Consider the following 17343-nt stretch of genomic DNA (forward strand, 5'->3'; position numbering starts at 1 on the left):
TTTCATGGCGTCTGGGTGACAGACTAAGGCAGGTCTGACAACATTTTCTCCAGTTACCTCTCTAAACTACGTTGTTCTGATTTTTACCTCAAATTCTCAGTTCCAACGTGTTTAGACTTCCAAGTCATCATTTATGTTTCTTCTGCCTGGAAAACTCCCTGGTCCTCCTGTGTATTTCCATTTGAGGGGAATCATTCCTACTCATAAAGAACAGGCAGAGTGTTCTCTTCCTCATGCTACCTGGCCTTTCCTGGTATGCTAGGGCAGCTCCCTACCCACGGAGCTGCAACTCCTGCCTCAAATGCTGCTCATTTCTTCTTTTCTTTTTGTCCTTCCTTCCTTTTAAAAGATTTATTTATTTTTACGTCCACTGGTGTTTTGCTTGCATGTATGCCTATTTGAGGGTGTCAAATTGCTTGGAGATGGATTATAGGCAGCTGTAAACTGCCATGTTGGTTCTGGGAATTGAACCCGGGTCCTCTGAAAGAGCAGCTGCTATGCTTAACTGCTAAGCCACTGCCTAGACTCTAAATTTCTTGAGAGAAGTACCTGGCACAGAGGAAATACCAGATACTTCTTCAACAAATAAAACTGATCCGCAGGTCATAATTCATTTCTGGGGATGGAGGGACTGGAAGCCTAAGCTTGCTTTATATTAAAAATATGCAAAGGAAAACCGCAGTTCCATGGCTCAACTTGATTTCCTCAAGGGAAGGAGGAAGGCAACTTCTGGCTCCTGAGCATCATCTACAGTTAGATTACCCCTGCAGTCAACGAGCTTCTACCAGTTTTTGTCATCTCTTGCTATTTCAGGTTCTATTTAGAGTGTCCCACGAGATGTCTTAGTTACATAACATGAGCCAACGTGGCTAAAAATACAATTCTGTAAAACACTCATTAAAAAAAATAAAACACCCCTATTGCAAATGCTGTCACATTTTGAGTCTCCCTCGGATGTAAACAAGCAGTGCTGCATGATTCAGGACACTTATATAAATGAGTTTTTCTTCTTTAGAATGGCCAGGAGTACAGCACAGTCCAAGAAGAGGTCACTATGCAGGTGGCTGCTCTTTCCCCAGCTACGTCACACCCACCCAGAGGCATTTTCTCTTCAACAATTGTCCCTCTATGGTCAGCCACTTGCCTTTTTCACCTTTGGTGTCCTTGAGAAGGAAAAACTGGTTAAAAATGGGCACAAGGTGGCAGTTCAGATCTCTAGCGTCCATGTTAATGTTGGATGGATTTGGTGGCTATCTTGTAAATCCAGTGAGTGAGAGACGGGGACAGGGAATCCTCACAATGAGTTTGCTAGCTAGACTAGCGAGGCTCAAGTGAGAGACCTTGCCTCAATACACAAAGTGGAGAATGATCAAGACACATACCACATTTACAGAAAAGAAGAAAAGAAAAGAAAGAAGAAAATGAAAGGAAAGAAAAGGAAAGAAAAGAAAAGAAAAGGAAAGAAACGGGTACAAAGGCACATAGTACAAAGGTAAAATGTGGATTCTGGGGGCATATGTACCTTTTTGTGCACATTTAACAACTGTCAGGCATCATAGTCTTTCTCCTGTTCTCATTCATTATCATTTATTCAGCCCCCTATGTCAACCTATGGGGTTGGTACAGTATCTCTACTTTAAAGGTAATCCAGCTTTTATGTATTTTCTCCTAAGTTACATAGCAAATGGCTAGAAGTTACATAGCAAATGGCTAGAAGTTACATGCCTCTAATGTTAATAGTCTTTAGCTACTATTAAAAAAAGAACTTGCTGGGCGGTGGTGGCATGCCCTTTAATTCCAGTACTTGGGAGACAGAAGAAGACGGATCTCTGTGAGTTCGAGGCCAGCCTGGTCTACAAGAGCTAGTTCCAGGAGAGCTAAGATTGTTACACAGAGAAAAACCCTGTCTTGAAAAACAAAAACAAACAAACAAACAAAAACAAACAAAAAAAGAAGGAAAAAAAAAGAATTCACTGTAAGCATAGATCAGGTATTTTGGCAGTTTGTAGTCATATGACCATCACAGGATGTTGTCACCACAATCAAGACACAGACTGCACTCACCCTGACAAACATGAGCACCCTGAAGATTCCCAGGAGTTCTCTGCAGTTTATGTGTTGCCTTATCCTACCCCCAGGTTACCATGAGTGTGTTTTCTCTTACTATAATTTTGCATTTCTCTTAAAAATGGAGAAAGAAGTCTATTAGTAGTTAGTCTTTTGTGTGGGACTAATAAGTGTTTCAAGATCAGGCTGGTTACTCCTACTTCATTATTTTTATTGCTGAGTTACTATGGATGTACCACAATTTATTTATTTACTCAATAAATGAAGGGATATGTGTGGTCATCCCAGTGTGGAAATCCGGAATGATGCTACTGGAACATTCAAATGCAATCCCTGGAGTGGGACTGATTGATGCTGCCCTTTCTTTTGGATAAACACAGAGAAGTAGATTGGTGGCTCTTATATATAATGCACAACTTTGTGAGATACTGCCATATTGCTTTCCACAGAGACTGCACCTTTTTGCCTTTCATTGGCCTTTGACATTGACAGTCTTTTGTAATTTAGTCATTCTAGCAATATATGACTGTTGTTTTCATTTGTGCTTTACTGACAAATCATGATGTTGGCTATCTCCTCATGTACCTACTGATCATTCTTAGATCTTCTTTTGTTATTCATTTGAGCAAATCCCCTGCCCATTCTTTTACTGGGGTATTCTTTTTATTACAGTGTTTTATGTGTTCATATTCTGCATACAAGTACTGATATATTCAGATATATTCTTTAGAAATGTTTTCTCCCATTCTCTGGCTTACCTTTCATTCTCACAAATGTTTAATAACCATTTTAAAAAGATTCTTTTCTTTCTCTTTGGGGTGGTGGTGCTAAAGGCAAGGTCACACTATGTTGCTCTGGCTGGCTTAGAACTTTTTGGGTTTGAACTCACAGAGATCTGCCTGACTTTACCTTCCATGTGCTGGGATTAAAAACCCCTTCAACCAAGCTTGGTTTTCAACAGATTCTTAATGTCTTAACCATAAATGTGGCCAGTACAACACTTGCATCCCAGTCCTAAAGAGGCCAATGTAAGAACTTGCTCTTTCCTCCCTATTAACATGGTACTGAAAACAAGTGCTAGACTCCAAGGGATTGGGTCTAGAAAGAAATCTTGGAGACAGCTGGAGCTAGAGAAAAGTGAATCTGGACTATTACAGGATTTACTGTTAGTTTTGTTACATATGATAATGTCATGGTGGTTATATATATTTTAAAATATGCTTATAAGTTAGAGGAACACTGAAATATTTATGGACAAAACAACAAAATGTCTAAACTTCTCTAAAATGTTTCAAAAATACATTAGGGGGCTAAAGGAAACAAGTTTAGCAAAATGCTAATTATTCAGTCTGGGCTGATGTACATGGCAGTTTGTCGTGCTGATCTTTCCACTCATGAATAAGTTAAAGCATTTCAATCATAAGAAAGTTTAAGGAGCCACACTGTTTTTACTTGAGGCACTGTGACATGCTCACAGACTGAGCAATACCCGACTCTGCACAAGTACTGTACTTCCAGTGAGTGGCTCAGCAGGCTGAGGAGATGCCTTTGCAAAGGAGCTTTTAAGGCCACAGCTACCTTTGCTTGCTATAGTCTCATAAGCCACGGAACTACAGAACTGCACACAAAAAGATTGTTATGTACACCTAAGAAGTACATTTTAGCAATCCTGTTTTTAGGGTACAAGAAATTGTGATGTAAACATATGTAGAAAATTTATTTTGGAAGTGCTGGAGATCAAATCCTGGCCTTGGTCATGCTTGGCAAACATCCTACTACTGAGCTGCATTTATAGAGCCAAACATATACTGATCTTACATCAGCCCTTTCAGATTAGCTAACCACATCTATTTTCTGAGCAGCATGAATGCAACCATTTTCCTGAAAACCGCTGTTGAGCACAGAAAATTCCCATAGCACATGTTACAAATCCTGCTTCCAAGGTAACTTCAGTCTCTGTATTGTGAAAGGGGATCTGTAGGTTGACTCAGCCTCCTTTCATTCCTAGGAGCTCTGACATGCTTTCCATTTAATCCGCTGGCATGAAGTTGATCAATGATCCATAATCAGACAAGGAAACCTTGTATCTTTCAGGCTAATGAAGGTGAGTACCATACATAGAGTATGCCACCATGGAGTTGGGAAGATCTCAACCATCACCTCATTCAAAGGGTCTCAGGTTTGACTGGTAAGGGTTTAGGCTTCTACAACTATTTTGTCGGAAGCTTCTAGGCATTTCTGAAGTTATGCCAAAGCCTCAGCATCCTGACTGTGTGTTAGCATCCAGGAATACAGGCAATATCAAGGAGTAACCAAAGAGGTTTGTACGTAGTCATATGACCAGTGGCCAGCAAACCCATGTCTAGAATGTCACAGTATGAAGGATAATACTGAAAGGTGGGGGGTGTCAACTTACTGTTCCCAGACACTGCCCTGGATGCTGGTACAAATGACTAGTAATGAAAATAGTTGGGTGAATTATAAAAGTCTGTCTGAAATATCTTTAGAGGGATGGAGGGCACATAAAAGTATATGCAAAGAAATGGCTGAGCAGTCTGCTGGGATGAACACAGCCATTTCTCTGAGTTGGAAGGAGACCTGCATAATCACCAATGGAGACCTGCTCTCAACTCCATGGATTAATCGATCTTGGTTAATGGAGATACTTTCCCAGATGAAAACTGTAGCCCTGTGTTCCAATCAAATCTTTTCAAACATAAACACTCATGTTTCCTGATTTGGCATTTAAATGAAAAAAAAAATGCCCCCCGCCCTGGACCTGTGTTTAGATCGTGCTATAGGGACTAAGTGACTGTTTAAATGATGCCTTCAATGCAAGTCCAAACAGAAACGTTAAGTCCTGGAAAGGGTATGTAGCATTATACAACATGTTATCCCTTTAAAGTTGGTCCTTAAATATACTTTTATTACACATATGCTGCTTAGATCTACAACTGTAATATTCAGTTTAAATATTCTCAGTGTTTTTTCTGGGTCTGATTGGGAGCTTCTTTATCCCATTAAGTTTCATACAGGATGCTGCTGGCAGGTTGTTTTACTTAAAGGCAAAGTGGTGTGCTAAAAAGCTCTGCTGAAAAATTTAGCTAAAAACTGGGCCTCCCTGGAGACAGAGATGCACAGGACTGGGCACATGGTTCCATGCCGGAGCACTTGCCTAGCATGCATGGGGTTTTGGATTGCATCCTTACTATGGTGAGAAGAAAGAAGACATTGGATATCTAAGAGAGGAGGAGCATTTCATGTCTGCCACCAGAACCCCAGTGCCTCTCAAATACCAGTTATCGAGTTGAGGATCCCCCAATAGAAAAAATGTTGTCTTAAACTGTTTGCTTTTTCTCATCAAAACATGTAGAAGGCTCATGCAGATGACTGGAAGGAGATGGTGGGCGGGGGAAATCCATGAATGGTAGCAGCCGCTCTCCAGTCTAAACATTCAAGGAGTACCGGCTAGCGTCTCAAGACATGCCTCACCCCTGACCTTCGAAACGGAAAAAAGATTCCAGAGGTGTCTTAAAGTCTTTAGTCTCAAACCATCCCAGAAGTGTGCTGTGGGAAAACATACAGTGGATTGGTTACAAAATGTCTGTGCTGGAAGATCAGCTCCACCACTAACTAGCTTGGCATACTGTCTCTCTCAACTTCTCAGACACATGCTTTCCCCATATGTAAGACATGGGGTTTGAAACAATTTCTGACAGGCTCCATAGCTTCTCTTCCTCCTCCTTTTTCTTTTAAACTATTTTAAGTTTGATTTAAAATCAAATCTTGGGTAAAAGCTACTATTTCATCTTATCTGGAAACGGGTAATTTGGTAACTGGGATTCTAAATGGCACCAATGGTTTCTGTGATATAATTTAAGACCCACGTTCTAGCCTTCCTGTTGCCATCAGCTGTTTCCTTGAAATTAGAGATACTGAGCCAGGAATGATAGAATGTGCCTATATGCTGGCTAGTTTTACATCAATTTGATATAAGCCAGCATTATTTGGGAAGAGGGAATCTCAATTGACAAAGTGTCCCCAACTCTTACTAGGTCCTCAAAATTAGGATTCTCAGACTTTAGGGTATCTTCTTTCTTCTTTTTATAAATACAATTTTAATTACATTTTATTTTTTAACCTGGATACCAATGGGATTATTTTAGTATTTAATTTACTTAGAAAAGAGTATCTCAAAATGAAGTACAAGTCTGTGTTTCTCCCCAGAAGTTCCATTAGCAAAATCAAAAAAATAGGCTGAGCAAGCCAAGAGGACAGGACAGCAGGCAACACTGTGCCGTGACCTCTGCTTTATTCGGTTCCTGCCCGATTTCCTTTGCTGGTGGATTGTGATGTGGAAGCATAAGCTTAAACAAACCTTTTCTTCTCCATGTTCCTTTTGGTCATGGTGTTTTTATCACAGCAATAGATATCCTGAGGAAGACAGCCTTTCAGCAGAAGGCTGAAGCAAGAGAGGAGGATCCTGGCTTCCAGGCTAGTTTGTACTGTATAGTAAGACTGTGTCTCAAAAGATATAAAGATATGGTTACCTCCTCGCACTCCTTTAAAGGGGTAGAAAAATGCCACCAGCAGGTTCATTAGGACGGCCAGGTTGAAGGAAATGCTGCTCCAGAAAGACATGTTTCGGGCACACCAGTACAACACAGGCTGGGCTGTGGAAACAGATGAAGTCTATGAGATTGGTGGTGATGATGATGATGACACATCAGAGCGCTAGAGCTCAGCACGGCCCTTCCTCCTCCTAGACCCCCACAAGTCCACTTTTGTTCCCAGTTTTGACCACAACAGTAAGAACGAGAATTTGTTTCAAAGCTGGCACACAGTGATGTGACATTGGGTCATTGGAGAACTCGCTAACAGAAGATGCATTGGGGTACAAGGAAGAAGAGAAGGGCAAAGGCTGGGCCAGCTCAAAGTCCTGCATGGCCCAGTCAGCTCCACCAGTTATGGAATCTGAGGGTTATCCAGAGTTCATACACTATGGTTCTGGTTCTTCCCCAGACCTCCAGTACCAGATGAGAAGCTCATAGAGACTCAAGAATTCAATTAGCTTTTTAGAAATGTCAGGGAAATAGAACATTCGGAGTTGGCCCAGCTGAGCCTCTGACTGGGCCTGGTACCATTTTCTTGGCTTAAAACTCTCCATTAATTCTCCAGTGCAGGCCAGTTACCCCTTTCTCCCATGGTGTCGCTTGTCATTTCCCTCAAATGGTACAGTTGATCTCAAAACCAAGGAACTGGGGACAGTAGGTAGCTGACCATGGTCAGCAGTGGAGTTCACATTTTCAAAGGCTCCTGGAGCCTTTGGAAATGTGATCGTCACAAAACTATCACAAAGAAGCAGGGGACACTTTGCACATTGCTACCTTCTTAAGGCATTGTTCTGACTGATGATTCCATGCCACAGAAGTCATAGAATTAACCATGTAGAGAACAGCGTCCATAAGATAGTCTCATTAGACATCAGTCCCCTCCAGAGCAAAGCACAGGCTATGTGAGCCAGCATCTCTATCATAAACCATTTCTCCACCAATGAAATCTTCATTTAACTTTAGGACAGCAGCCAGTGACAAATTCAATGACCCTATAATGATGCCCGCAACAGCAGCCAAGCCTTTGGAAACTTCCATCCAAAGAAAGTTATGGAACAATTAAAGAGGTCTCTGTATAATTTAGTAATTGTTGATATCATGTTGGAACTTGGTCACAGGCAATGTTTCAAAACTGTTGAGTTACAGAGCTATGAGCAATCATCTAGTTTGAAATTCTTCATTTAAAAAAAAATAAGAGAAACCAATGCCCAGAAATTGGAGGAAGCATTGCCGATCTCATTTCCCCAATTAGTGATCATCTGGAGCCAGTGAAAGGGGTAAAGACAGATGGCCAGTGTCACCATCCAATAGAGCTGACTGAATCCAGTCAACTTCCAAGAAGCAATGTAATATTTTGTAAATTAATTGCTGAAGCAAAAAAGAACATACTTTTTGAGACAGGGTCTCACGTAGTCTAAGCTGGCCTCAAATCAGCTTGGCAGCTTAGGATGACTTCAAATTTCTTATCCTCCTGCCTCTTCTTCACTGAGTGTTATATGAGAATTATGCACGACTATGTCTAGTTTTATATGATGCTGGGGATTAAACCCAGGGCTTCATACATGCTAGGCAAGAACTGAATAACTAAGCCACATCCCTAGCCTGCTGAAGCAAACTAGAGATGAGAATTCATCTGGTCTGGCTGCAATAGTCACCAGCACGTCTTTGGGGACTGATGTCCACTTCTGATATCCATAACAAAAACAGGAAAAGAACCCGAGAGATTAACGGCAGAAAGCTGGTAACCGCTGAAGCTGAGTGACAGCTTTGGGGAAACTGACAGCATCCTCATGTATGCATCAGGAGCTCATAAGAAGTCCAGGAAAAATATAAGAAGCTAGCAGAAATCTGTGATGGTCCCTGGAAGCCAGAATTCCATGCATGGGAATATGTCCCCTTCAGTACAACTGCAATAAATGTTCTTTAACTAGGGCATACAGTTTATGACTAAATCTAAAATTTCCCAAAGCTAACATTCTTTATACTCTCATTTTGAATCTGAACAATAAATAATCAGTCCTGTAGCTCAAATAGTTATTTATCCAGGCGCAAGGAAATAAAGACTACAATATCTTTCCACTTCCTGTAGTACATGGGGCTATGTCCTAGCCTTCTCCAAATCTTTCTCCCACATCCCTTCCTTACATGCTTTGCTTCTGCATCCCAACCTAGCGGTGACTCCCACAAACACAAAATTGTGTTCTTAAGATCCCGTGTACTCCCTTCCTCTGTTGAGATATAGACACATGCCATCAGTTTTGATATAATTCTTGACACAACACTCTAAGAGGGACCGCTAATTACACTGTCCTGAGTATGGCTGTACCAGCGCTCTGCTTCTAATACACTGGAGAACCTGCAGGTGCTGGCATGAGGTTTCTAAGAGCAAGCCACATGAGCTCTGCGGCTTTCTCCTCACACTTGCTCTCCCATCCTTCCCTCCGCGGAAAGCAGCTGTTGTACCACGAGGACACGGGAGACTCATGGAAAGGCTCATGTGCAAAGAGTCCCCTGATCCAGAGCTGCTGGAGAGCACTGAGAACTGTATGTATCAGGTCTGCGTACACGCTCAGGTGACAACAGCCCAGGATGGCACCTCAGTGGCCACCTGATGAAAGACCCTAAGTCATTAACTATCCAGCTAAGCATTCTCAAATTAGAAACTATAAGAAAATGAATTTTTTAAACCACCGTGTTTTGGGAATGATTAAAGCAACTGACATACCTTCTATGGTAAGCAAAATGATGCCCAAATGTCCCTGAACCTGAATTTTCAGCTTGCGAATATGTTATGTTACATGACAAAAGAGACTTCTCAAGTCTGTTAAGTGAGAGGAGGAGGTAGAAGTGATACAGCCTGAAAAAGGCTCTCCTCAACATTGCTGGCTTCGAAGACAGAAAAAGGCTCATAACCCAGAAATACAGGCAGCTTCTAAGAGTCTTAAAATGTTGGAGGTGGTGGCATGAACACATCCCACCCATACCTTGAGTTTTAACTCCGTGAGAACCTCCCCAGACTTTTGACTTCCAGAATGGTAAGATAGTACACTTAGGTTGTTGTAAGCATTGGAGTTTGGGGCAGTTTGTTAGAGCAGCAGTGGGCAATGAAACATACTTCCCCCTCCCAAACGTTTAGGCTGTGTCTGCCAACTCTGCCAGATGCCACCACCATCCCTTTTCGTCTTTCAAGTCTTCATTTCCCATACTTCTGTAACCTGTCATTGCTTGATTATAGCCCTGGCCATAATCAGCTTTGTATTGTAGCCACTTAAAAATATGCCTGTGCTGTCTGTCTCTGTACAGATCGTTAGTTCCCACAGGAAGAAGTATACACATTGCTAACCCCCCACTGTACCTTGCAGCGTGTTTTCTTTTACTAAGGACTGTAATTTAGCTGGATTGATAGACTTGTCACACAACAGCAAAGAGGTAGATTGCCAGCACCCAAGACAAAGCTATTTAAATAACTGCATCCAGGGTAGGCCTTGGTCACACTGGTTCCTGTTGTTTGTTTTTAGAGAAACTGGGTTTTTCTGGATGACTTAAGACTCCACACAAACAGCATTTCCCACCTCTAATGCGATAAGCATGAGGCAAAATTCAGAGCAAGAAACGGTCAGCATAAGCAACTTTATCTAAGTGTCCTCTTGCTCTGCCTTCTAGTTACTACAGCCCAGAGTCTTTTCTTCAGCAGACATGATCTTTAGATATCAGAAAGGGATGCCCCAAGAAGAATGCGTCCATATAGAAGGAAGTGTGCACACACTTGTGTGTATGTGTGTGGTTCAAGAATAAAGCAGGAAAGGGTTTCTGAGAGCAAATCAAATTGGGTGTTTGATTCTTGCAGAAGATAAAACCAATTTCTTCTAAGAAACAGATTTATTTATCTTTATTTTATGGGTATGAGTGTTTATCTTGCATGTGTGTATGTGTACCATATGCATGTCTGGTGCTCACAAAGGCCAAAAGAGGCTGTCAGATCCCCTGGAACTGGAGTTACAGATGGTTCAGAGTGGTCAGGCAGGTGCCAGGAAAAGAACTCAGTTCCTCTGCAAGAGCAGCCAGTGCTCTTAACCGCTGACCCATCTCTGCAGCCCCATAGTGATTTCTTAGCACTAGAAAACACTAGTATCAGTAGCCAAACAGACATTGAGGGTGAACTGGCTACCGATTTCCTATCACAGCAATCACAACCTTTGTAACTTCAGTCCAAAGTAAATCAGCTTCACCAACACGACAGCAAAATCTCCTCTGCACACTTGGTAGACATGAGCTATTTAGTGAAAAGAAGTGTGTTCCACTTTAATGCTGTTTCTAATGAGTGCACCTCTTCCCTTCCTAAATACTTGGGATGTTTAATTCATTCATTATTTTCCATTTTTCTCTTAGTAGAAGGCTTTGAAGCCAATTAAAGCTTTCAGATGACAAGTACAGCGATTCTTAAACTTCCCTAAAACAAACACTACTTTTCAAAAACAGAAATGAGAGAAGGCACTAGCTGCATTTCAAGGAAAGTCTTGGAACAATGAGAGGCCTTTCAGGGGTAAATGATTCTTTACAGCCCACTGGATGGCTGAGGATCTGGGAACGGTTAGGCCATTTGCTCTCCGCACCCCTTGAGGCAGAGGACCCGCTACTACTGTGGATTACACAACTCTTTGCCAAGTGTGACTGTGGGGTGGAGGGAAATGAGGAGGGAGGTGCACAGGGCAAGCCTGGTGAGGAGAGCAGGCCTGGCTCTGCTCAGACTGGCAGGGACCAGAGATAGCACAAGAGGTCCCGGAAACTGATCTCTGATGCCGCTCTCCCTTACCCTAACCACACCCTGCAGAGAGCCTTCACCATCTCAACTGGAGCTTGACTTCAGAGTTTCAAGTTAAAAAAATGAAAGACAAAACAAAACAAAACAAAAAAACCTGGCTCTCAACTCACAGGCACAAATAAAGCATGATCCTTTCAAAGCTGGTCACAACAGCTGATGCCAAACACGATGCTGGTGCCGAAGGATCACACTAAAACCTAATGAAAACTGGGAGCTGCGAAGCCCTCTGGGGCAGAGCTATAAATGCGCCATTTGACTTGGCTGGGCTTTACCACGGGACCGGCTGGTGAGCAATGCTGCATCTTCCATGGCAAACAATTGCGCTGCCTATAAAACGACTGGGAGTTTTGAACCTGAGCTACTCCATCAAAGGGAAAATAGGTGAGTCCCAGGAACAGGTGTGCCGGTCTGCATGCTCAGTCCAAGGGAACCATCCCGGGAAGGAAATGACCTGGTCTTTTCTGTGTCTAGTTAGTTTTCACAGGGAGACACCCAAACAGGCACTCCATATCATCCACGATGCCCCCCTGGGCCAATTAAATCAACATGATTACAGCCCATTTAGAGCCCTTAGATTGGGCCCATCTACCGAAATACTAACGTTCTCTATCTTCAAAGGGGGGGGCAGCATCACAGCTGTTCCTGAATGGCTTCTACCAGGCCAAGTGTGAAGCCCAGAGCTGTATGTTTCCAGAGCATGTCCAGGCACTAAAACTCACCTCGAAGTTTCTTCTGCCAGTTCATTTCATTAAAGAGGTCCTCGGAGCGCAGGAAGAAGTCATTGATCTTGCTGCCCTGCTCATCCCTCTCCGTGGTGTAATATATTCGCAGTTTTGATTCCTTCGTCAGGAATTCACAGATGCTGGGCACAGGGAAGACAATCTGTTCCATGGTTCGGTCCAGTCTGACGATCTAGGGTGACAGTAAATGGAGGGGAAGCAGTTGTCCCCAGAGCTTTCTATAAAGGCTCTTGCTTTGCTATTGGCAGTGAACTGAGGGTTCAAGGCTCAGGTAGGATACTGTGAATCTGTCTCATTTGAAAGGTCCGGGTTGGGATGTGTCTGTGTGTGCGTATGTGCCTTTGTGCATGCACACACCAGACATAAAAGTTTTGTTAAGTCTGTAAGAATTTGTCTAACCTCATACGCCATTCATTTAAACATTATCAACTTCCCCCTATAATATCTTAATACTTCTCCACTTTAAAATACTGATTTTAATTTTGTGACTACAACATGGAATATTCACTTTTTTAAAAAAATCATTAGAATCACAAAACTATAAGAGCTATATTCCACACACTCCCAAGGCACTTTAAAATGATTCTGCTTTGAGACTGTAGATGAACAATGTACAACCTTTACTAGACACTGCTGAAGTGTTTGTCTGGACAAACAAATGATAAGCTTAAAGACAACCAGCACAATTTCACAAGCTAACCAGTTTAGCCTGTCTAAAACTCTCAGCAGCAACTGACATCAATACTGTAGAGTGTCAAAATTAGCTGAGGAAAATGAGCAGATGGGAAACCCATTCTTGCTTTTCCTTTAAATACAATCAGTAAGCTGGGCAGTGGTGGCGCATGCCTTTAATCCCAGCATTTGGGAGGCAGAGGCAGGCGGATCTCTGTGAGTTCGAGGCCAGCCAGGTCTACAAGAGCTAGTTCCAGGACAGGCTCTAAAATTACAGCAAAACCCTAAAAAAACAAAAACAAAAGTAAATACAATCAGTGTTCATCTGGAATGATTTATTTATACTGTGTTTTGTTGCGACAGTCAGCTGAAGGTGGTACTGTAGGATAAAACTTTCTACGGTGACGGGGTCATTCTCTGTGTGTTCAAGAGGACAGTCCTTAGTCACAGGTATGGCTGAGCACTGTGCATGTGCAGTCACTGCAAATGGAGTCACAGGGACCACTGAGCATTGGGTACGGCAGTCACTGCAAATGGGAAACACAATCATTACTTGCAATTAATTGAGATTTGACAGGCATGGCTTGAAGGCTGTCATATTAGATAGGGCAAATTTGGGTCACAGTTTCAGTAACCCTCAATCCACTATCTTTTCTCAGCAAAACCTGGGTTATCCCTACATCTGGGACTTTTAGAACAGACCTTTGCTTTTATATCACATTTGCAATGACCTCCGACATCTTCTTATAATTTCCAGAAAGAACATGTGATATGATACGTGAACCAATATGCCTCTGGGAGGGTACCAGTGGTTTTTTTGTTTGTTTTGTGTGTATGGGTTTTTTTTTTTTTTTTTTTTTTTTTTTTTTGAAACAGGGTTTCTCTGTAGCTTTAGAGCTTGTCTTAGAACTTGCCCTGTAGACCAGGCTGGCCTCGAACTCACAGGGATTCACCCGTCTCTGCCTCCTGAGTGCTGAGATTAAAGGCGTGCGCCACCAGGCTTCATGAGGTTCCAGGGGTGGATGCCTGCAGCTCCAGTTCTCTTCCTCATTGGGCTTGTCTCCAGGGTTGTCCGCTTCCAATCCTAGGACAGTCTACTTAGTCACAGTTTCAAGTATAGAGAGCTCTAAAGGGCCAAGGGCTGCAGTACACCTGCAGAGACATGACCTCTTGGCCTTTCTTACCCTTCCCCAGAGGCTGAGGAGGTCAGGCGAGGCCAGGGCTGACGCCCTGGACAGGAAGAGCTTGCTCCCTCTCTCAATACCTTTGTTCCCTGATGGGGCAAGAGAGGTGACTCAGGCCCAGTTGTGGTGGGAAACTTGTGGTGGTCAGGCAGGTTCTCACAGCTCTGACTCTGTAAGAGCAGAGGAACACTGTCTCCACACCAGCGCCTCCTGGATCTAGCTGGAGCTGGGGTGGGGGTTGGAATCATTCTGTTGGCAGAATGGTTTTGGTTCAAAATCAACCTGTTTTAACTGGAAGTGTAGTGTGTGGTTAGCACCTAGAACCTGCTGCGGACACAGGCTCAAGGACCGGTTCTGAATATTTTCTTTGAAGAGGCCACCCACTTCGCATAGACGACATCTTGAACGACTCCTTCCTTCACCCATGCACAAAAGAGAAGAGTAACAGGCAAAGGGAGGGGAGCAGAAGACCCGTGGCAAGAATTCCATTCTATGGCTCAAGTGTGCGGACTCCAGAGGCTGCTAGCAAAGCCCCAAGCAGCTATGACACAGTACCCTGGATCTGTATTCATAACCCTCCAGGGAATCAAAAGGAGGGTCCTGGCCAGCCAAGGGCAGGATTTGGAGGCTAGCGACAGTTTTTAAATTTTTTTTTTTTTTGTTTTTGTTTTTTGGTTTTTCGAGACAGGGTTTCTCTGTGGCTTTGGAGCCTGTCCTGGAACTAGCTCTTGTAGACCAGGCTGGTCTCGAACTCACAGAGATCCGCCTGCCTCTGCCTCCCGAGTGCTGGGATTAAAGGCGTGTGCCACCACCACCCGGCAACAGTTTTTAAATTTTCACTGTTGAAGCAGATTTAGCAGCAGGAGTCAGGAGACAGAACAACTATCCCTTCTCTACCTCTAGCAGTAGGAGAATTTATCAGGCTCCAGTCTCCTCCCAACTGGGCCAGAGCTGGGCATATTCTATTTATGTTTAACATTCTGTACTGCCACGCTTGTTTCCTAAAGGATGCAGGGTACAGAGGTGGCCAAGCTTCTGGCCACAATCAATAAATCAGGATTAAGCGTTCACAATACATTTGGCATGGCTGACGAGTTGATCAAATGAAGCATTTCATCAGGACGACCCGGAGAGGTAAGAACAGACTTCTGAAGAGCCATCATGCTGAACGTGTTATTCTGTCCAACAAATCTCTCTTCTGACACTGATATTATACTCATCAGCAAAACAAGGCGTAACATGCCGAGTAGCTAGATCCTGGGGCCAGACATGTTTCTCAGATGCTAAGAGACAATGCAGGTGATGGGACTAAAACTCCATCTGTGACACTGGCAGCTAGGGAAGGGTACATCCTCAGCAAGCCTTACTGAAGAGCGCCTCCATTTGCCACAGCCGTGATGCCACACACTTCGGAAGGACAGTGAGAGTGTTTTGTGCCATGTAAAATGCAGAGGATGGCGGGGCTTGGTGAGTGGAACGCTAGCTGTTCCGATGCTCTGAGGATGAAGTGTGTAAGCTGTGGATGCTCTGTGCTGCCTCCTCTCCTTTATCTTGCACCGTTTCCCCCCTTGACTCACCCAATTCCAGCCATGCGCGCCTTACCTGCAGTCTTCCCTGTAGAGACCAGAAAAGATCCTCCCTCTGGGCACCGCCCGTTTCAGTCCCGTGTTCTTTTACTCTGTATCTGGATGCCATTCATCAGAATAGACCTCCTGGGTCACCATACTCTACAGCGGGTCCCTCCGCTAGACTCTGGGTGTGTACATATGTGTACATGTTCATATGTGCAGGTGCTTCATCTGGATTATTCATATGGGTTCTAGGAGGTGAAGTGAGTCCTTGTGTTTGCACCTCAAACGCTTTATCAGCTGAGCTATCTCCTCAGCCCTACCCACTTGTTTTAGGTGCTGGCCAGAATGTATAATTAAATCTACATCTGCTACCTAATAGAGGAACCTAGGAACAGGAAGCACCCCAACATCTTTATTGTTGAGAGCAGTAGGAAGATACAGGGTACCATCCAATGAAAGTCCAGGCCTTGCTGCCTGAGCTCTCCCTGCTCACGACTTAACTAATTTTTTGTGTGTTTGTTGTTTGCTTTACCTCGATTTGTGCCGTGTGCTTTGCGTAGAACTCTAAAGCTTCATCACCATCCACTTGGCCTCCAGGTTTCAGCATGGTTTGGAGTTCTTTGTTATGCCGAGCCAACTAGAACACAAGCAAAGAGAAAATGGGCGTCAACGAGTGTAAGAGCTATTTTTAAACTCTGGGTTTCTTTCTTTTAGTCAGGGTCTCACATATCTCAACCTGGCCTTGAACTTGCTATGTAGCTGAGCATGATCTTAAACTTCTGATTCTCCTGCTCTTCCCTCTCTTGTTCTGGTTTTACAGGTGTACACCCCCAGAACTAGGCCTTTGTGCTTGCTAGGTAAGCACTCTACCAACTAAGCTACACCCACAGTCTTTCTAAGGCTGAGTTAAAAATGAAAAATGTAAGCCAAGGGTCACAGTACCCAGAGGCTTGCTCCCTTCTGCTCACCTCTGCTCTGTACAGAGTCTGGCATACAAGAATGGATGGTTCATGCTCATGCAGGATCCCCATCCCCCTTTTTCTCTGATTTCTTAAGGCCAGGCAGGAGGGACATGAGGTTTTCTGTGCACCCCATTAAGCCTCCATTCCAAAACTATTCAGAAACCCTTTTGGATGCTAGATGCTGAAAATGGAGGTGATGTGGGACAGGGGAGTGTTTGAAATCCTTCAGTAGATATGCAGGGGCAGGGACCTGGCAGCTTTAGGTCTCTTGTCTTTACCGTGCTACACCCAGGTACTGTACCCAAGTTTAAAAGGGGCTAAGGAAAGGGCATGCTAGTTTCCAGCTGGGCTACAGCTTGCCCATCCCCACCCAAAAGTTGAAGGCACACTAGCATACCCAAAGAAGAAGAAACTTGAAAAACCAAGCCACTTGGGAAGGGATTATGTGGCAGTTTGGTGTCAGGGCAGAAAATATCACCCAGAAAGGCAAACAAAAGGAAATTGTAAGGACAGGTTCCCACAGATCCCCAAATGTGATAGGCAAGGAGGCTCAAGTTTATTTCTTTAGGTTGTTAAGAGAGATTCATTAGTATTTATAAAATGCCTAAGATACCCTTTCAGCAGCTCCAGACAAAGCACCCAGTGTCATTGCTCAAGGGTATATGCGTGTACAGAGCATGGGGATTTCCAAGTTCCTGACTTACCACACTGA

The 17343-nt window shown here is 43.5% G+C and overlaps 1 protein-coding gene across 8 annotated transcripts in view; it reads right to left on the reverse strand.

The window, feature by feature from the left end:
- The window catches only part of Itpr1 (inositol 1,4,5-trisphosphate receptor type 1), a 338451-nt gene that overhangs the window by 44801 nt on the left and 276307 nt on the right, over positions 1 to 17343 (reverse strand). For all 8 annotated transcript variants that reach the window (XM_038318103.2, XM_038318102.2, XM_038318101.2 and 5 more), the window contains 3 exons: positions 16202 to 16306; positions 12222 to 12414; positions 6618 to 6740 (listed from right to left, as the gene is read on the reverse strand). In XM_038318103.2, the coding sequence (XP_038174031.1) occupies positions 6618 to 6740; positions 12222 to 12414; positions 16202 to 16306 (421 nt within the window). The remainder of the gene's footprint in view (positions 1 to 6617; positions 6741 to 12221; positions 12415 to 16201; positions 16307 to 17343) is intronic.

Source organism: Arvicola amphibius, chromosome 2 (assembly GCF_903992535.2).
Source record: "Arvicola amphibius chromosome 2, mArvAmp1.2, whole genome shotgun sequence".
Lineage (NCBI taxonomy): Eukaryota > Metazoa > Chordata > Mammalia > Rodentia > Cricetidae > Arvicola > Arvicola amphibius.